This window comes from Glycine max, chromosome 11 (genome assembly GCF_000004515.6).
Source record: "Glycine max cultivar Williams 82 chromosome 11, Glycine_max_v4.0, whole genome shotgun sequence".
In the NCBI taxonomy this organism is placed as follows: Eukaryota; Viridiplantae; Streptophyta; class Magnoliopsida; order Fabales; family Fabaceae; genus Glycine; species Glycine max.
The window spans coordinates 24,531,321-24,554,637 of record NC_038247.2 but is presented as its reverse complement, the minus strand read 5'-3'; the positions used below and the strand labels follow the sequence as shown (position 1 = coordinate 24,554,637).

The 23,317-nt window shown below is 28.9% G+C and overlaps 1 protein-coding gene and 1 long non-coding RNA gene across 2 annotated transcripts; one reads left to right on the top strand and one right to left on the bottom strand.

The window, feature by feature from the left end:
* Positions 1-2,464: 2,464 nt before the first annotated feature.
* On the bottom strand, positions 2,465-6,383 carry LOC106795133 (uncharacterized). The gene is made up of 6 exons (XR_005887049.1): positions 5,476-6,383; positions 5,283-5,324; positions 3,754-5,053; positions 3,518-3,675; positions 3,295-3,418; positions 2,465-2,731 (listed from the first exon to the last, which is right to left on the bottom strand). It is a non-coding gene; the product is annotated as an uncharacterized lncRNA (long non-coding RNA).
* Positions 6,384-14,722: 8,339 nt separating this feature from the next.
* LOC112998356 (uncharacterized) lies at positions 14,723-15,427 on the top strand. The gene has a single exon (XM_026124312.1). The coding sequence runs from the start codon at positions 14,723-14,725 to the stop codon at positions 15,425-15,427; it is 705 nt and encodes a 234-aa protein (XP_025980097.1).
* The last annotated feature ends 7,890 nt before the right edge of the window (positions 15,428-23,317 follow it).

Sequence of the window (23,317 nt, the reverse complement as noted above, 5' to 3'; positions counted from 1 at the left end):
ATTTAAGTGAATGATATTTTGAAGAATTAACATACACCAGCACACGCTTTCTACTTTCTCTAGTACCTTAATTAAAAACTTTGATTCAATGGCTCTCAAAAAAGAAAATTGCAAAAACGAATGACAGGGACATGCATATAGTTGGCATGAGAAAGTCGTGTATATACCTCCCAAAAAAAGAACATGATAAACTTACAAATAGGTTGCAGGACCACAAGATACTATTATTAGGTCGTAAATAATGAGACGTTCCTAGGTGTTTGATTTATTAGGTGCAAAAACAAAGACGTGCATGTGTAGCAACTAAGATATACCTCTTGAGTAGGTTTCATGTATAATAACTAATTAAATCAAAGTTTAATTTGTTTCCCATGAAAACAAACCAAACTGTCCTTGTAAGATATAAACTCGCCATTTGTCATTGTAGCCAACAAACATATCCCTTTCTACCTTTCTGATCATATACTAGTGGCCGATCTAGCAAGCATAATTTGCATAAAAGTAATGAGATTGAAAAGGAATAGGAATAGGATTGCCCATTTAATGAGAGAGAGAGAGAGAGAGAGAGAGAGAGGACTAGGGAAGGGTAATGAATAACATGCAAATTCTTTTTCAATTTTATAAAATTTAAAATTTTTTTAGGAGAAAATTTTAAAGTTTTTAATATAATATATTACTGAATATGTGAATCATTTGATAAAATTATCTTAGTTTAATAAGTATTTTCAAATTCAAATTCTTAATATGCTTGCAGTTGCAGTGTCTAGACAGAGTTTTACGATTCCTAGTAATTATATACATGAGTGACTCGAGTAATTAAGTGTTATTCTAGATTCCTACTAAGTATCGTCCTAAATTATTCCTAGCAATCATCTGTCAAAATTCAAATTATATTATGAGACAGGAGAAGTATTTAACTTATGTGTCGTGTCAAAATTCAAGACTTAAATAATACATTACAACTAAACATTGGATTAGCAGCAGACCATTAGACAGTCATGTTGTTGCAAGTAGACGTTTTAAAAAAAATAACAACATAATAAAAGCATTGATCTAATATAAAAAAATAATTATAATCGATGACTATCCTCATTACTTTATATGCTTCAAAACAAAAAATATATTCCAAATATTTGTTTAATCTCTCACTTTATCTCACATTTTTCAAATTTAAATGCAAGTGACAACCAAGTCATTGCTAGCAGGCAATTACCAAGTTGTTCCTTCAATCCATTTTATTTTCACCATCAGCTCATTCTCTCTCGTTGTGAGGTACTTTTTCTTTCACATCCCTCTCTCTTTCTTTTCTTTCACCTGTTGATAGATGACTACTACTGGTACATTCGCACGGATAAGTTGAAAAGTAAAAATTTCAATATAGGTGCGAACTACAATTATAATATTATACAATATTATTATTTATTTAAGTTGAAAGTAACTAAATGAGGTAAAAAATAATATAAGCTAAAAAGCGAATCATTGGTATGTATAAATTAAATTGGATGATGATGCAAAAGGAAAATAGATATTATATACCAAAACTATATTCATTAAGACACAAATAATCACAAAAAATTCATACCTGACTATCAAACAAAATCATTTTGAATCTTCCAATTGTATTTCCATTAACGTGCTCAATTGTTTTTCATAGCTTACTGACTTGAGCCTTCACAGCCCAACAAGTAGTAGAAGGAGTAGTAGCCTTCACTGGGATTAACGTATCCTGAAACTGCCATCACTTTAGCACAAAGGTGTTTCGAAGGCAGTTGTGTTGTGTTCTTCTGCAATTAGCTTGGTGAAATCAGATTACTCACAATCACACCAATGCACCTCTATTGTATCCTTCTGCAATGCAATTTCTTACTTCACAATATTTGTAATCCCAAGAGTTTTAGCCTATCATTACATAAGCACGAAAGTTAGTAGCCTCTACCAGTAGTGATTGTTGCAATCTACTTATCTCAAAGCTAAAAGATCTTCGTCTACAACTGTCTAGTGCACAAGTCAATAGCTTTAACTACAAATGTGCTTTAATCCATCACGTCTATCATTGTTAATATGATTGTGTAGTTGAAGTATGGAAAAACACTTTATCCGGATTTTTGGCTAGTTGTTGTCAATTATGACTGTCAATCAAGTGATCCCATTTTAACTTATCAATTACAAATTGATATATATTAAGTCTGGTTACATTATATTAATGTTTCTAAAATCACCAAACACTTACCAATTTATTCGTCATCCTGTTGTTAACTATATGGACCAAATAACAAAAAAAGCTTCAAGTTTAATTTATATTTTCAACGTATTAAACACTAGTAAATAATTATATAACAAAATTAACTCAAATTACAAAATCACAAAATATAACATACAATATTGACCACTACATTAAATTAATATTACAACCCATAAATGTTTTGTCCATGTTTTACGCATTTCACCACAACACGTGTGATAATGTGCTCAAAATAACCATATAACTAATTACATTAGTTCATATTAACAAAAAAAAATAAGGAAGGTTTGCAATTTTAACAGTGGATCATGGTGATCATTCAGTCTTGATATGCTTTTTGTCTAGCCTAGCTGAGGATAATTGTATGGATGATAAATCTTCGAATGGTATTCCATCTAGTTGACTTTGAAGCAGTGGCAAAATGCGCTTAGCCGGTGTGATGGATTCCAGCAGTGTTGGATCAGACTCAGTAGTGGCTGATAAATATTACTACAACATATGATATATATTCAATCAATAACTGACCATTAAAATAGTACAAAATAAAATAAGTGGCAGATCAACATTGACAAAATTATTCTATAAATCCTAAAGATGCTTGACACTTTAAAAAACAACCCAATGAATGAAAACAACAAATAACTTATACTATCACCAACATCATTAATATCGTGCATCATCGATACACAAGGCGAAGCTTCATCCTTAATAATAAAAAAACCAAGGTAGTTATTAGTAACTAACATAATGAATATTAAACACGTCAACAACTAAAAATACCTTACATAATACTGTAAGGTTGGAAGCTTTGAAAGAACAAATTTGATTAAATCATCATCATCAAATAATTAAGACACAGAATGACGTGTATTGCCAGGGACAACCTTAAATCTGAATGCTAATCTTTTGCCCAGAACATGATCAAGTTCTTTTGGTATCATCAAATACTCCATCCTATGTAATTAGATTTATGGAGCCATTAATTTTTAACATACCATTACAATACTATCCATCCAAAATGAATACACAGACTCAGTATCAATATTCTTTACCTCATTAATCATTTTCTGCTTAATCTCATCTGCAGTCTCCTTTATCAGAGCATAACATTCTCGATCCCATAGTGTAAAAATTGCATACTCATTAGGTTGACCAACTCTGACATCCACGCAAAACCTGACACAAATTGGTGAATCAATAGCTAGACACATAAATAACAAAATTCATTCACTGCAAGTTGTTATTTGAACATGCATGTCACAACATGCAACTTACTTTGCAACTGTACTTGCACTCTTATTACCACATTCAACACAAAAAAGCGACGAACCTTCTCCATCATCTTTTTTGTTACATTTGGGGCACCCATCATAGATCCACCCATTGGCTACCAACAACTTGCTTAAAGTAGCCACAGTGACGCACATACACTCCTACAACAAAAATGATTCTTTATAAAAATGAATTACAATATTTCAAACCCAATGAACGTATCAAATATTATCTCAAACCTTTTTCAATTGGCTAAGTTCATCAAAGCATTTCACTTGAGCATTATGCAGAAATCGATCTGCAAGAGAATATTACACTGAAGATCCCAAAATTTGAATTTATATTTGGGTACACAGAACCGTTGTTAGTTATGTCGGATCAATTCTTAAATAAGTAAACATATGTACTGATAAATAAATTTAAAATGTTCATAACTAAATCACAACATAGAAGGAAGTATCATGAATGAACTGGCGAACCGATCCTTGAATTACAGAATTTCTTTCATTTCAGTATTCACAAAAATTTGAGAACCATACATTGAATTCTGGATTGCTATTGGATAAGTGCCTATAGAAAATGAAAAAAGTTTATATTAGTTCAAAATGAAATGTATATTTAGAAAAATGCACTTACAATGAAACAACAACCTCTTGCTTCTTTGATTTTAGCCAGATTGAGCAACAACATCACAGGACCAGAAACATGTCTATCAAAACAATCCTTAAACTCCAGAGCCAGTGACTCCCACAAAGTACAACTCATGATACTTCCATTGTGTCACATTAAAAATTAATTATTCATGCAGCTAACATTTAAAACTAACTCAAGTTTCTATATTTGTAAATAATAATGAATATCATCCATCTTTCATTGTAAATACAACTTTCTTTGGCTTGCCATGCAGATTTCACTATCCAATCTCAACAACCTCACCAATAACATCTTTAAAAAAAACCCATCATTGGAGAGAACAACAACACTAACATGTAAAGTTGTTCAATAAGCACATATTCAAAAATTGCACCTAATAAAAAGCTAGTGTTGGTTGAGTCACTTACAATGTCATCAAACATTGTGAAGTTGTACATTGTTTTAGGTATTTCTAGTATTTTGTGAGGTGTGACTTTAGTTGTCTTTACAAAATTTATTTTAAAGCCATGACGTGTTGCTTTATAATGACCACTATTCTTTTCTACTTCAAAGTTCTTAATAACATAAGTATGACCAACATCAAAAATTACATTGTCGAGTTGAACATCAACATTCCTCATTTGTGCTAGAATTTTATCACCCTGGACAATCAAAATGAGAAATGATAGTTTAAAAAAAAATTGCTATAAACAACTATCAACAACTAATCCATACAACATATCCAGTAAAAATCTGTTAACCTAACCTTCTTGTCAACTAAAATTAGCTCAACAATAGATTTAGGCGATCTTGGTATAGTCCACATGTTTATCACTCGAACAATAATCTTGCAAGTTTCCTTTTGGTCATCTATTTCAGCTATGGATTTCAACCTACAAAACAATGCTACACAAATACACAAATTAAAATTATTCCAAACAAAACCACTACACGTGCCAGCTATTATTAATACAATCACCACAACTTAAAGGAATTGCTTGAAATCCATACCAGTTGTCATTAAACTTTCAACACCAATTGCAAAAATTCCAAATATCCAAAACATGATTGTCAGAAAACACATTAAACATCCATTAGTCTAAATGAGTCCATATACAAAGCGATACGCACTTACAAAGCAGGGTGAGGTTGTTAATCTGACACTTGTAGAAGCTTCCTGCAACATAAAATAAAAATGCAGAATAGACCAAATGTTAATGCATATAGAATCACAGTAATATAGTAAACACACAGAAACTAAAAAATAAAACTCTTTATAGTACATAGAACAACATTATTCTATCTTCAAAACAGAACATGACCCTTACCAATTGATGTTAGCTTGTTGAATAACCACAGTTCAACAACCTTTGTACAACGGATAATCAAACTGCAAAATTCCATTTAGGTTGTCGAGCATCCAACTGGAATCGAGAAATGAGATTGAAAGAAAACTAATGGGAAGCTATGCACAAATGTTGAAACAGAAATAGAACAACTGGTATCTGTTTGGAATTTTTGCTATGAAGTGCATAATGAAGATAGCTGGCTCAAGTCACCTCGTAGCTTTGGAAGCTAGTGAGAAGAAAGCTATGAGATTTGAAATTGGAATTTGAAATAAACCATAAAATGAAGGAACGAAGCAGATGAGGAAGCTCAGCGTGAGTAGATGCAGTTGAGGCTTGTCGATGTGACCTCCCAAGTTTGCAACCTAGCGTTGTTGTAGCCTGACCTATTAATTTCAAAATGAAATTTGAACAAAAAATGTGAAACAATGAAACGAACATGAAGAGAAACAAAGTCAAGACAGGAAGCAAGTGGGAGAAATAAAATAATGCCAAAAAATAAAAAAGATGACACGTGAAAGAGCTTATTGTTCTTTTATTACTAAAGATAGATTAGTCGGTGGTTGTAAGTGACTTGAAGCATTAACATAGAAATGCAATGAATGCTTGGACTTGTGGTGGCTTCCGGCAAGGTGGTGACTCCCTCTCCCCCGCTCTCTCTTTTCTACAGGATTTTATAAAGAACTAGACCAAATGACCCATAGCAAAAAAAAAAAGCAAAACAGAGACCTAATAATGCAAATAAAAGAAAAATAAAAAAAAATTGAGAATGGAGCAGAACACAACACGTGGAGTTCTTGGTTTGGAGGTTGTACAGATTTAGTATATATCTGTTGACTATTGATAATTTTTCATGAACTATCATTGCAAGAAAATTTAGTCAATTAATTAAAAACATCCTATCCTGGCTTTTAAAATTGTTATTATAGAAGTCAACCAATATATGATTCTTATGTTTGGATAAAAATTTAAAAAAAATTGTGCACTGCCAGAAATTAAAATTAAATTCTTATATGTTTAATTGCTATTCTTTTCAGGACATGAATAAAAGTGTATTTTTCAATTTTATTTTAAAATATACATTTTTCTTTCTTGAAGAATGACGAGTACATGTTTCAGGTGACTATTTTAATGTAAACGAATATTTTAAATATTATTTTTCTTCTTGTGATTCTCATCGTCATATTTTTTATGTACACAAAAACGATATTATAAGGTTTCTTCTATACTATTAGGCATGACGCCAGTGGCATATAGGCTTGAGCAATGTCGACCCCAAAAATTCTCGTCGTGGTTACTAACAAATTTTTAACATGTATGTATCAATTCTATGAGTTTGGAAAATTAAATAAAAAATAGATGAAATTTTAAAATAAATAATAAAAAATATTTAAATTTCATTAATTAGCTTCTAAAATATTAAATCAAGTCGATGATAAGATGTATAAATCTGATATTAAAAGCTGTAGGAAAAAAATTGAAAAAACTTCCTAATTTTTTATCATTGTTTTATATAATGTAATAATAAAGTTTGAAGTTATAGAAATAATCAAAGTTTCTTATCATTAAACTGACTTTAGTAGGTCACAATTATTCACTATTGTTAAAAGATTCATTTTTATTAAAAAATTAAATATAACTTATATTAAAAGATTCAGCCCAATATAACTATTTAGTCTATTATAAGGCGTTATGAATGAAATTTAGTTTAGTTGATTGAGTATAGTTCGTGAGTGTTTTAAATTATTTGATACTATATTTAATTTTTACGCATAAAACATGATTTATTACTTTAAGAGTATTTGATTTTTTTATGTTTTAATTTGGAAAATGACTCTGTTACTTTTAACTTTTTAAAGATTGAAATTTTAAATTAATTTTTCACACCTTCATCATTTTTATTTATTTTCTCTTCTATTATATTTATATTTTATTAAAAATAATTATGTATTTTATAATTTATTTCTTATATTAATTTTACTTAAATTTAAATATGCATACAATATATGAAATATTTTTCTGTATAAAAAAGGTAAATGATGCAAAAAAAAAAATCTCCCTTTATTACAAAATAAGTGTCACAATTGAAAAAGAAAAATTATTTCAAAATAAGTATGGCATTTAACTTTTTAATGTAATATTAGTTATTTTTTTCTATTAATATTTTTAACAAGTGTCATTTTAATTTTTTAATATAATTTTAATATTATGGTTAATTTTGTTAAATTATTACTATCTTTTATTTAATTATTAATTTTTCTTAATTAATATAAAATAATTTAAAATTAGACTTAATTTGAGACGGAGGAAGTATTTTAGATATTACTAATTAAATTTTACTCAGAATAGGATATCTTTAGATGTATTTAATTTATGCAATTAAAATTCGATTAAAACCCATTTGAAGGTGGTTAAAGACATGTGTACCTGATACAAAGAAATGCATGATTATTGAAATTTTCTAAACCATTCCCTTTAAGATTGCTTTTTATGTAAAGACTGTAAAGGGTTGGAATACTCCTCTAGATTGCATGATTACTTGATACAAAGATACCTCTTTGCTTATTATTTTTTAATATTAAAATTATACTTAGATTAAAAAACAAAATATGCCAAAATGTATATAAATTATAAGAAGAAATATAATTTTTTTTTTCAAACTATTTTATGGTGAATAAAAGGAGGTGGATCTTCTCCATTATTTAAAAAATAGAAATTTACATTTCTACTTTTCTCCGCACAACATTGGTTGTTACGCGTACATGGTACGTCATGTCTCCTGTATTTATCGTGTTGTTCTTCTTCTCTTTGTAGTTATCATCAAAATTCTCACTTTGTCCTGTGTAAACACTAGATCCATATCATTGGATCAATAATTTATTTATTAAAAAAATGAATGAAAATGACTTTTAAATTTTGATAATTTTATCCTCTTCAATTATAATTTAATAAATGAATAATATGTGCATAAATTATATTGTTATTTAATTACAAAACTATCATATATGAACAATTTATTAATTTTTATAATAATTATTTTATAAGTTATACTGGAAAAATTTATGATTGATTAATGATACACTTTTATAGAAATCAAACTTTTGAATTAACTTTCATATAAAATTTCTTATACTACTAAAACTGTATATCTATTAATATATTTCATCCCTAGATTTGGATAAGAAGGTTATCTAGTGGTATTAGAAGGGGTTTGAGCAAATTATACTCTTTTGTATATTTATATACTTTTTTAAAATGAATGAAAATGACTTATAAACTTTGATAATTTTATACTTTACAACTATAATTTAATAAATGAATAATATGTGTACAGTTTATATTACTATTTATTCAAAAAATTATCATATATGATAATTTTATTAATTTTTATAATAATTATTTTATAAGTTATATTTATTAAAAAGATGAATAAAAATAACTTATAAACTTTGACATTTAACCCTCTCCAACTATAATTTAATAAATGAATAATATGTGTACAAATTATATTGTTATTTAATCATAAAATTATCATATATGATAAAATTATTCATTTTTATAATAATTATTTTATAAGTTATACTGGAAAAAAATTATGATTGATTAATGATACAAAAACTTGTACAAAAGTCAAACTTTTGAATTAACTTTCATATAAAATATCTTATACTACTAAAATTAATATATCTATTATTATATTTCGTCTCTAGGTTTAGATAAGAAGATTATCTCATGGTATTAGACTGTTTCATCAGACTATACTCTTTTATATATTTATATAATCTTTTAAAATGAATAAAAATGACTTATAAACTTTGAAAATTTTACCCTCTCCAACTATAATATAATAAATGAATAATATGTGCACAAATTATATTGTTATTTACTCACAAAATTATTGCATATGATAAATTTATTATTTTTTATAATAATTATTTTATAAGTTATATTGGAAAAAATTTATGATCGATTAATGATTCAAAAACTTTTACATAAATCAAACTTTTGAATTAACTTTCATATAAAATTTCTTATACTACTAAAATTGTTATATTTTGTCTGCGGTTTAGCTAAGGAGTTCATCCCATGGTATTAAAAAATATTGGCAAATTATACTCTTTTACATATTTAAATGGGTGTTTTTGCTAGCATACTCTTTTATATATTTATATACTCTTTTATATATATATATATATATATATATATATATATATATATATTAAATTATAAAACATATTTTTAATGATGAGAAATCACTTCAAATAAATTATGATACCATTAACATAAAGAATAAGTGAAACTAAAAATAACTTTTAAAACATTTAAAGGACTAATAAAAAAATATTTTTTGAAGGATTACAAAAAATTATCAAATTTTAAAAAATATATTTAAGCTTTAGAAAAACTAATCCCTAATACTAAAATGTATATCAAAAGAAAATATCTATACTAAAACAAACAAACAAACTACTCCATTAAGGGTGTGTTTTTTTACTGAAAAAACGTGTAGAGTCACAGTCATTGTCTATGAATATTATTATGGTGAAAATAGTAAAAAGACAAAAAAAAAATAATAACACCTACCAGTCAACCAAGTGAGAGCAGAAGTGTAATTTTGTTATACTATTCCTTAATATAATTTTATATAGATATAGATAAAATTTATTATACTTCTTTTTGCACTCAGAAAAAAAAACATATTTCTCTTATATCTTATCTAATTATTTAACATATTACTTTTCATAAAAAAATTAACATATTGAAATAGTATATTGGAATATAAAAAAAGAATAGGAAAGAAAAAAAATTATTATATTATTAATTCAATCGCAGTGCTCCTTCGAATAATAATAAGAATAAATAAATAAATAAAAAGATAGAGAAAATAAAAATATAAGTTTTTCCAGCCACTAACCCCGCTTCCCATTTTTAACCGTGTTAAAATAAAACTGAAAAAATCAGAAAAATGATAGAGGGTGAAAAAAACACTGAAATGGCCCACTTGCTGTCTCTTCCTGCCTCTGGTGGGCTTCAATCACACTTTGATGATCGAATGTCACAAACAAATGCAAAAAGTTTTAGAAATAGTGAATTGACAAAATTAACCTCAAATTGGACACTTGTAAGTCAATCAAGTGAGAGCAGAAGTGTAATTTTACTGAACTATTTTTTTTATAAAGTTTTATATAGAATATAGATTTGTTTCTATTTCTTTATGTAGTTTTATATAGAATATAGATTTGTTTTTTTTTTTTATAAAAGAAATGGCATTTAGAGTTCCCATTATATTACACTTTTTTTTGTAAATAAAGCGGTAGACATAATGACACTGTCAATACTATTGGTGGGAGGGTGTCAGTAGAAATTCACCTAAAAAATATTATTTAAGTCAAAATTACAAGTAATTTTAGTTAATTGCATATACATAATTAGTCCTCAATGTCATGATGATCTTCCTAAAAAAATTATTCACCAAATTAAATAGAAAAAGTGACATAAAAAAATCGAACTTACATCTATAAAAAAATAATAAGGATCCATACTAAATCTTCAACTACTAGTGTTAGCTTGCATAGCATATTCACATTATATTACATTTAGGTGAGGTATTAAAAATTAATATAAGTCATGCAAATCTAATTTAATGGGCATAAGAGTAGATGAGTGATAGTATCATTTTAGATTTGTGCTGAGGAACTTAGCATATAATCTTTGCTTTTACACTCCGTTTCTTTTTGCTTTATTATGGATAGATGCGTTGACAGTTGCAATTGTTGCTGGGATTGGTTGATGCTAATGCTGAGAAACAGAATCATGATTATTACATGAAAGGTGTCGGATAGCTACGATGAAATAATAATAATAGTAATAATAATAATAATAATAATAATAATGAATGTAATGCGTGAAGCAGGAAGTGACAAGATGCTGCCCCGTGACCACATGGTCCAATTCCAATCACACTGTTAGCTAGGGCTACGGGGACCCAAATCCATTATGCATTATTCAACGTCATTAGAAAGGTGGGGTTTGTTTCGATAATGATTTCCCCATGCTACAAACAAAGCACTAGTGCTCTTACACCTGAATCCATATATAAAAATCCTTCTTACTCCCCACTCATCTAACATTTGTGATAGATAGATATACACCAGATAGTAAAATATGTTTTGGCAGCGGTTGTGGGTGTTAATTAAGTGATTTATAATTTGAATATTGTTTAATTTTTAAATATGAAATAAATTATATTGGGAAGTGAGTATTTATTTGATGTATGCTTAAAGTTATTGATAAAGATTTATCAGTATTTTTAATAAAGATAATTTCGTACTAATATTATCATTAAAAAAATAGTAAAATATTCAACCAAAAAATATTTATTTTTAATGTGAGAATGAACAAAAAGAATATTAATTATTAATTTGATCACTAAAAATTCAAATTAAGAAATTGTATAAATTTTAAAACATTTTTTATCATGTTATGGGGTGAAGTATTATTAATTTTATTTTTAAATTAAAATTTCTTATAAAATGAATTAAGTTCAAATAATTTAATTTACAATAAACTATAAATAAATTTTACTATTAAATTATATATCTATGAATATTTAAATTATTTGAAATTTAATTTACATGTTCATCAGAATAATATAACAAATTAATTACTGTATTAATAAAATTTACCACATAAAAATTATTAAAAGTGTGAATTTGTTACACACCACATTAATAGATCACGTGTTTGTGTGTATTTTTAGAGAGAGAGAGGGGACCAGGGGTAAACAGATCTTAGGGGGCAAGCATGGATTTTGGTTCCCTTTAAATTTTTACTAATAAGTTATATAGACATTTTAATCTTTTATATAAAACAAAGGAGTAATTGGCATGAATGTCAATTATTTATGTAAAATTATACGTTTAATGATATTTTAGAAGAAAATAAACTTTGTTATTTCAATCATAAAGTCGTGTAGATATTTAATTATATTTCTTTTATAAGCAGATATTAATTATATTCTAAATAACACATCGTGCTTTAGTTTTTTTTTTTTTTTTTACATCTATCGTGCTTTAGTTTAATAAATTAAATTATTAATTTACCTTTAAATTATATAATTGTTTGTAAACATGATATGTTTTATAAGAGTTGTTAATCTATTTATTAAGTTGAAAAATATTTTTATAAAATGTTATTAAATGTTTAACTTTTAAGAAAATTGAACAAGTAGCCAATTGATCCTATTTCCATAGAAATTAAAGAAATATGCATCTTAATTACATTTGTTGAAATTTGATTATATTTTACCCTTTTCATAATTTATTTTAAAGAAAACAGGCAATATTACTATCTTGAGTAATTTTATATTATTCTAATGATGATTTATAATTAATTGGGGGTACAAAAGTTTTTATACTAACAAGATCATTGAACTATTTTTTTAATTCATTCTCTTTCTATTTTTACACACGGACACACGTACATATATACACATATTTAATTTACTAAAATTATGAGCAAGTTATAGAAACCTCCAATGAGATATGTATTATTTATATATGTATTTCTTTCTTTTTTTACACTACACAAACCCCCCTAGCTTTTATAATCCATTACACTTGTACCCCTTTCATCATTAATGGTGTTAACTTTCTTTATTTTTTAGAGAGTAAATAGGTATTTTAGTTCCCGACTTTATAATCATTTTGCATATTAATCCCTAACTTATTGAAATGTTAAAAATAATCACTATCTTTATATCCGTCATGCAAATAAGTCCCTACTGTTAAAATTTAATTTCCTCTGTTAGTCAAATGTCTATGTGGCAAACCTTAGTCCATGTAAGCAAACCCATGTGACAAGTTTGAGTCCATGTCAGCAATCCCATGTGGTGGCAAGGACTGAATTGAAAAATTAGGAAAAGTTAGGTTGCATTCAAAAATGAAGTAAACGCATTTTCCCCCCAAACGCATTTTCATTGTCTTATTGCGATTTGTAGGGTTTTTTTAACTGTTCTCACTTTGCTCTTTCCTCGACTGCATTCCCTTTGTCGGTGATTGTGAGTCTTCGCGCTTGGCAGTCAGGTTCGTGGTTGTTTTGTGTTCGTTTTTGTTTGCATTGTTTTCGTGGATTCATTTGGGGTTTTATATGTTGAAGGGTTTTCATTTGCATTGTCTTCGCGCTTCGCAGTGAGGTTTATGGTCCTTTATTATTTTGATTTATGATGCTCTGTTTTTATAGATGACATTGCATTTTGTTGTGTGATGTGCCTATGTTTGAGTTAGTTTTTTTATTTCCTAATATATGACAATGTTTGTGGTTTCTGATTGTGTAGAATGAATGACAATATAACTTTAATATTGCACCATGGAGGAAGATTCACTCCACGTGCCAGTGATGGAAAGGTTGAATATATAGGCGGAGAATTTGACGTTTGGGAAGATATATCTGCAGATTACATGAACACATTTATATTATATGATCTGGTGAAAGCTTGTAAGAAAGTATAGCAATATAGGAGATTGTTTTTGGTTGATTGATAAGGACTTAGATTTTAATCATGGGTTAAGGAGTTGTACAACAGATGGAAATATATTATACTTAGTGAGGGATGCTTTGGAAAATGAGAATGAGATAAATGTTTATTTTCATCATGAAGTAGATCCAATTTTAGAAGAAGTTCCACAGATGTTATACTTGGAATGTCATCCAATTCCAGAAGCTGTTGAGAATGAGGATGATTTACATGATGTACCTATTGTTGGCCTTGAGGAAGGTAAGTTTTAATTCATCCGTACTTGGTCCAACATGGTTACCATAATTTTGGAATTTAATTTTTATAATTAATAAATATAATTTATTTGTACTTGATCACCATTGATGCAGATGTTAGTGGTGGAAAGAAAGGTATTAATGTGGACACTGGTGCTGGTGAGCAAAGAGATGTTGGTGGTGAAGAGAGAGATGTTGGTGCTGGTGAGCAGAGAGATGTTGGTGGTGGTGAGGAGGAAAAGGTTGGTAATCCTAATAATGAAGATGACAATGATGAGTGGTTTACAGATTTCTCTTATATGAGGAAGGAAGTTGAAGTTGAAGTTGAAACAGATGGTTATCATTTAGAGGAGTTCAAAAACCAATTAGTAGTGATGATGAAGATGGGGATGTTGACAAAGTTTATTCTCAATATAATGAAAGTATTCGAGTTGGTGAACAGATGTTGGAATTAGGGATGGAGTTTGGTACTCTGGCTGAATTTAAATCTGCCTTGAGGGAGTATAGCATATTCATGGACAGAGAGTTCAAGTGGAAGAAGAATGATAAACAGAGGGCTAGAGCAAAATGCAAGAAGGCATGCTGTGATTGGGAGATCTACTGTGCAAAGAATGAACTCAGAAACTCTTTTCAGATCAAGTCATTTAAGCATGAGCATAATTGCTGCAAAGAAATGAACAACAAACAAGCAAATAGAGAGTGGGTGGTCAGCAAACTTGAGGCCAAACTTAGAATCCAGCCAACCCTTAAATGTGCTGAAGCTTTGGATTATTTCAAGCAAGAGTTTGGAGTTCACATTGAAGTTACAAAGATGTGGAGAGCCATGAAAGAAGCAAAGCAACTAGTGGAAGGGAGTGAGAGGAAACAATATGCCAAAGTATTTGATTATGCACATGAGTTGTTGAGGAGCAATCCTGGATCAACAGTTAAGATCAACACAGTGCCAAGTCTAGAAGGTCCACCACAATTTCAGAGGCTATATATTTGTCTTGCTGGCTGTAAGAAGGGGTTTGTTGCTAGATGTAGACCATTCATAGGTCTAGATGGATGTTTCATAAAGAGTGAATTTGGAGGAAACTTGCTCTTTGTTGTTGGGGTTGATGACAATAACCACATCTTTGTTATTGCTTATGTTGTGGTGGACATGGAGAACAAAGACTAGAAAAAGAGATTCATTTTGCTAATCAATGGACTCCAATTTGGTGTGGTGATAATATGGGCGTGAGATATGATGTCCACATGTGGGGGAAAAAGGTTGAGGTCAGTTTAGTTGAATGGACATGCACTTGTAGAGTTTGGAAGCTAACAGGTTGATTCGTAACCTACATGTGTGCTGATTTTACAACTTTGATGTAGGGATGCCAAATCGACATGTCATTGCAACAATAAGTCACAAAGGAGGCAAGCCCGAGGACATGTGTCATGAGTGGCTGTCAATAGAGGCTTATAATAAGACATACCACCATTTTATTGAACCAGTCCAAGGACCACATTATTGGGCCCAGACACAGCATGCACAACCTGTTCCACCACATAAAAAGGTCAAAAGAGGAAGGCCTAAGAAAAATAGAATGAGATCTGTAGATGAACACAATGTCATAAGACATAGGCTAAAGAGGAAATTGTCTGACTTTACATGTGGAAGGTGTGGCCAAACCAATCATAACATCAGAAGCTACAAAAACATTGGAGTTCCTATTAGGCCAAAGAAATATGTTGCACCACCAACTTCAAATGAGGATGATGACCTACTAGCTCAAGATGAGCAAGCTTTGAATGAGGCTAAAGAAGCTATTATCTCAGCCTAATTTGTCACAAGATAGTGACATGGAGTTCATGGTAAATATTTGTCACAACAAAGTATTTTTATCTCAACCTAATTTGTTGCAGCACTCCATTTTTATACATTACAAGTGTTATTCATGTTTGGCATTTGCATGTAGGTCCCTACAACTATTGTTCCACCAGTAGCAAGGAATAAGCTAAACATAACAAGACCCAAACAAAGGAAGGTTGCTGATAAAGATGATGTAGTATAAAAAATGATGAAAACTGAAGACCCATTTTTTGTTTTATTTTGTTATTAGGATGTGTAGTTGTATATGACTAATTTTTATTTTGTTATTAGGATTCAATAGTTGGATATTTTGAAAGCTTAAATGATGTAAACATTATGGTACTTATATATGAAAGCTTGTAACTACCATGCTTTGATATGTGAAATGAAATTATGGCTGAGCCATGTTGGTTCTCTGGTTTAGGAAGTGTCAAATGATATTTGTTAGCAGTTCTTTGGACTAGGACCACTGTTAAACCTTACATCAGCTTCTAGACTTTGAAAAATAATCACATGATTTAATGTCAAGTTTCTTCTCTTTCTTTTATAATTTACACACTGTTTTGGATTTGGAGTTGGAGTAGGACCACCTGGTTTAGTGTTACTTCAATAACTTCAACAAGCTATACAACAACAAATTATATTTAATAAACTGCAAATTTCAGCAACAAATTATATTTAATTGAAATGGGAAACTGATAGTAGCAACAAATTTCTTCCTACTACAAATTCTTCGGCAAAGCAACAATTACAATATCAAAAGATGCTATTACAAATTTTACCTAAAATACATTCCCCCTAAACCTAACATTATAATTAAAAATAAAAAACCTAACAACACAATGTTTGTTAAATTTTTCATTTTCTTCTGTAAAGCTTCAATTTGTATGTTCAAATCAGCCACTAGCATTGATTCTCTTGAGACAAAAGAGGGATTAGAAACTTGGTTTTCTTCTTCAACTCATTGAAAAAATTGACAGATATCTGGGTCTGTTTTGGGCAATGCACAAGTATAGAATAACCTTCCGGGGTTCCTCCTTGTTCTTGCAGTTCGAATAGCTGCACGTCTTCCATGGTGGCATTGCCGAATGGTTCTACCAGAAAATGCACAAGAACTGCCACTTGCAGACATGGAGAAATCAAGTGAACAAGAAGAAGCAAAAGGTAGAACCTTTACAGACGAGAGAAGAAGAAGCAAGTGAGCTAAGATAAGATTTATAAATGCAGACTTCAGTGCCACGTTGGATAGTCTACGTGGCACTGAATTGCCAACAATGCACCTCACTAACGGCGTTACTTGGGAATTTAATGACAAGGACTATTTTACAACACTTATGCAAAAATATGGACTATTTTTAACATTTCAATAAGCTAGGGACTAATATGCAAAATGGCTACAAAGCCAGGGTCCAAAATGCCTATTTACTCATTTTTTAGATCACATGGTAGGTACGTGACTTTTATTAAAATTTTATACCCAAAATTATCTTATCTCCTTCCTTCGTTTAAAACTCATCTTTGGCACACCATTGCTGAATCTTTAGGAGTCTGTATTATTGTTGAGTATGGTGAAGCTGGTGTTAGCTTGTTTTCATGGGTTAATATTCATGGTGTTGATTTTGTTTTGTTTTTTATGATGTTCAACTGTTATGCTGTATTTCTTTTACATTCTGGCGAGTGAGAGAAAAGAGGGGTATCCAGTGTAATTTTTGTCAAATAGAGGGAGGGCACGTGTATTATTTGTAAAAGATAGGGGTGTATGTGTAACATTTTTGCAACCTCAGGGGTAAATGTGTAACATTTTTAAAACATCAGGGGATACATGTGGCCCCTGCAAAATGCGAACAAAAATACAGAGGGTACTACAAGGCACAATGACGACGAGGGAGAGGGGCTTAGCTATCACCTCTGTAGAGGACAATGTGTCTTGCACCATGACTGCGTAGAAAAAACGTGCCTAGCACCACCCGGAGGAGAAACACAAAGGAGACACGTGAAGGAGAAGCACAAAAGAAACATGCGGAGGAGAAATGTAGAGGAGTCACACGGCGTGACGGGGACAAATGCAACTCCCTTTGGTTACGCGGAGAAGAAGAAAAAAAACCTAGCACAATTTTATTTCTCTCTATTTGGGTCACTTAAAAGTCAGGGATAATTCCAAGTTTTCTTAAAAAATAAATTAAAAATTAATGTAAATATCTTTTAATTTTCAAACGAAAACTTAACACTAAGGAGTGTTAATGTAATGATTTTAAAAAGAGAAGATGCATGTGTAAATAGAGCAAACCTTAAGGGAGGTTTCGGTAATTTGCTCTAAAATTATAGTGAATTTGATTTTTTTTAAAATAAAAGATAGACAAATGTATAAAGATCTTATCAAAGATAATTATTTTAAATTTTAATCTATATATGAAGATAACCTTTATCAACGTTAGCCTTTTTTCTACTTTTTTTTCACTTAACATTGATGATAAATGTGATTGATGTTTTCAAAGTTAAAGACACATGTTTATTTCTAAAAAAAAAAATTACAAGATGTTTATATGACAGGATGATAAGATGAATCCGATAATTTAAAATAAAAAAATTAAATTAGTTTAGTTAATTGGTTATTTTTACTATAACTTTTAATTGTTTGATTTTAAATTTATATTCTGATTATTTGATCAAAATTTTTAAATTAGTACATTTTGAACTTTAGAGTTTAAATTTTTCTTTTTTTTATATTTATTTTGATCTTATTAAGATCTTTTTCTAATGTTATCAAAGTGTGTTCTTCTTGTCAAGGGGTTAGGTTTATCTCAATTGAGCAAGAATATGTGAGTTGTTATAAATTTTGTAACACGATTTTTTATTCTTACAGATAAAAAGTTAAGTGTTTTTTTAATTTGATCATATTAATTATGTATTTTTTTTTATATATTTTGAGTGTAAGAAATTCATGATATATATGTAAAGTGATATCTATAGAAAAGTTAAATATTTTAAGATATATATATATATATATATATATATATATATATAATTAACTATTAAAGAAAAATATTTTTTACCTTGCATTCATATAAAATCAAATATTTATATAAAACAGATAGTGAGTGAAAATAAAAACTTTAAAAAGCATAATAATTTACTTTTTATATGACTCGAACCAAACTAAGCTCATTCTAACTGATTTGCTTTAGCTCAGACCCGTCTAAAAATTTCTGTACAAAAACCAAATCAAATTAACCTAATTAAATATGGTGGATTTAAATTTGAGTTCACCCTATATCCAAACCAATCTGACAAATGAACGAAAAGATAAATCTTTAAAGATCTTAAGGATAAGACCACAAAACTCTCATTTTTTCCCCACTTTTCTAAAACTCATGAAAACAGATAAGTCTTATTTTTTATGAGGAATTCCATCCTCATTTTATAAGAATTCCACTCTATAATTATTATTATCTACAACTTTTGTTTATAGCACGGTTTATTTATATCACTTCTTTTCGCCTACATTGACAAGGAGCAGATTGAGTGAAAAGATCGTGAATTGGCCACAAGGCCCACATTAACAGCAATATACCAATCTGGGTCTATAAAATAAATCATTAAAGCAAAAGAAAAAAAAGGGTAAATATCTATTTTTGTTCCTCAATGTGTAATTCGCTGACAAATGTGTCTTAAAAGATGAAAATACAAAATTTAGTCCTGAAAGTGTAAAAAGTGCAACAATATGTCCTGTCGTTAACTTCCTTCCATTACCGTTAATAAAATGGCCTATGTGGCGGGGGGACAAATTTGTCACTGCAATGATTGTCAGCATATGGGCGTATTTGTTATATAATATTTTTTTGACTTTTCGTCTTCCTACTCTGCTAACAAATGTATCCCTGAAAGATGAAAATACAAAATTTAGTCCCTAAAAATATAAAAAGTACGACTAATATATCTAGACGTTAATAATAGATTATGACTAATTATTATTATTATTATTATTATTATTATTATTATTATTATTATATGTTTATAATTTACTGCTCCTATTCATTTAGTACTTATGCAATATATTCTTTAACTTTCCTTTTAATATATATATTTTTATTATTTTGATTTCCTTGTCAAATCTTAATCTTTACTGTTAAAAAAAACTTTATCTTATATCTCATATTTGGATTGAAAATAATATGTCAAGAATTTTGTGTAGAAAAAACACAACCGGCCACGGGACCAAATTTATTTATTTTAAAAAGAGAATTTGATCAACTATTTTTTTTTATAAAAAAAAAAAACAAATCTCACAAAATTTAAACTAGATAAAGCTAAATCAACTATTTTTTTTTATAAAAAAACATATCTCACAAAATTTAAACTAGATAAAACTAAAGTGAAATTATAAGTCTTTTATTTTCTTAAATGGTAACTCAATATTTTTATATCATAATTACCATTTAAAAAAATGAAAGCCTTTTATTTCTTAAAATTTTTTGTTTCTTCAATTAATTATTAATCTTTATTACGTACTATGTCATAATATGTCAAATGGAATGCAAGATCGCTACAACCCCTAAATCAGCGAGAAATACAATTCTACGTCCCAAAGGCAAAGAATAAATCTCTGTATTAGTTTTTTTTTGTTTTGTTTTAAAGTTAACCTATGTATTAGTTTGAGCATTATTGTATTTTTTTATTTAAATTTATTTGGATTCTTTATTTGTTAGTAACTATTTTCATTTTATCCATATTATGTATAACGAGTATTGTCTCGAATGGAAACACATAAGTTTTATCCAAGAGATTATTTCATATTTGAGGTATATATATATATATATATATATATTATTGATTAAGAAAAAAGACTTATAATTTCACTTTAGCTTTATCTAGTTTAAATTTTGTGAGATTTTTTTTTTATAAAAAATAGTTGATTAAATTCTCTTTTTAAAATAAATTTGGTCCTGTGGCTGGTTGTGTTTTTTCTACTCAAAATTCTCAACATGTTATTTTCAATCTAAATATGAGATATAAAATAAAGTTTTTTTTAACAGCAAAGATTAAAGTTTGACAAGAAAATCAAAATAATAAAAATATATATATTAAAAGGAAATTTAAAAAATATATTGTATAAGTTTTAAACGAATAGGTGTAGTAAATTATAAACACATAATAACAATAATAATAACAACAACAACAACAACAACAACAACAACAACAACAACAACAACAACAACAACAACAACAACAACAACAATAATAATAATAATTAATCACAATCTATTATTAACGTCTGAATATATTTGTCACACTTTTTATACTTTCAGAGACTAAATTTTGTATTTTCATCTTTCAGGGATGCATTTGTTAGCGAATTGGGAAGACAAAAAGTCAAAAAAAAATATTATGAAAAATATGCCCTTATGATGACAATCCACGTTGGCAATCATTTCAGTGACAAATTTGTCCCTCCGTGTCACATAGGCTATTTTATTAACGGTAACAGAAGGAAGTTAACGGCAGGACATATTTGTCTCACTTTTTACACTTTCAGGGACTAAATTTTGTATTTTCATCTTTCAGGGATGCATTTGCCAGTGAATTACACATTGAGGAACAAAAGTGGCTATTTAGTAAAAAAAAAATTCATTGATGTTATTCGTAGTTATTAATTGAATTAATCTTTATGGTTGATCAAATAAAGATTGTGAGACTAAAACAATAATGACCAAGAGATTTGAAAGAAAGAAAGAAAAAACACATAAAACAAGTGAAGTACAAAGAAAATTGTTCAAGCATTATCTACCCAAATGAACCAATCGATGCATATACAAATAATGATCTCATTCTGTTTGCTTTTATCTCTTCCGGAATCAGAGTAGCATAATCTTTTATTTATGACTAGACACAACATGAAACGTGGTTTTTCTTTCATACTCCCCAAGTTGACCTAGTTAATCGTCCCCACATACAGAGGATGATTCAGTTTAGCTTTAATAACCAACTCTTTGTAGCTTGGGAAGTCATTGCATGGCCCAAAAAAAAAAACTGTAAGAGGTTCCTTATCTCTTATACAAGGTTTTCTGTTTAAGGTTAGCAATCATCTAAATCACCATTGCAAAAATAGCATTCTAGGACGGTCAAAATGAGCATACTACAATGGTTGCCAACCGTCTTTGTAAGCCGCATCGTGGAAAGTGTTTCCATGATGGTTCCGTAATAACCGACTTAGAAACAATGTGAATTCAAATACAATTTTTATCTAAAAGGCGACGTAGAATCGTAACATTCTGTATTCTAAGACGGTTTTGATGTAAGACCTGTTGTAGAATGCTATGATTCAAAGACGGTTTTTACAGTGAAACTCATCTTAGAATGCTTTCTAAGACGGGTTTCACCGTAAAAATCGTCTTTGAATCCAGGCATTCTATGACGGGTTTCACTATAAAAATCATCTTTAAATTGTAGCATTCTACGACAGGTCTTACCTTAAAAACCATCTTAGATGCTGCATTCCCTAACTCGAAGCTCAATTAATTATGTAGCATTCAATTTATAACAATTGAATAACAAAATTGGAGTAATTAATTTTCCTGAAACAACAAACCACTAATGAAAAACAATTAAACCAATTTTCTATCAAAACACAGACATACATATACAATGAGTAATGCAACATAGAGTAAAAGTAACATATATAATAATTGCATCCATTCCATTGACATTTTTTTTAACATAATGAAGCATTCAACTAATGAACCATGTCGAGATGAAGCACATCTCTCTATATAGGTTGGGCAGGGGTTTTCCTCTAAGGGGTTTATACTTTATATACAATTGGTAGGGAATTTATTGTAATTCTACACATTTTTGCTTTGAATAACATTACTCTATATAGGTTTCCATTATACTATAAATTTCTACTAGCTTTTTTATAGGCACACAATACACTTCCACTCAAGGCCTAAGGTTGCATATGTCAAAAGGCACAAAACCCTAAAACTGAGTAGGAGCCTGGCCTCTTAATATTATATAATTAAGAAAGTGTTATTGTTCAAGTAAGTGGAAAATTAAGATTGGTTATGTTTTGGCAGTGGCAGTTTTGACATAGAAAAGATAGAGATATAATAGTAGTAACAAATAGTAAGTATCTTGTATAAGTACAATAAAAACTATAAAGAGGTTCTTTAGTGAAAGAAAGGGAGAATTAGAATACTTGATGGTTGAGTTTAGCAA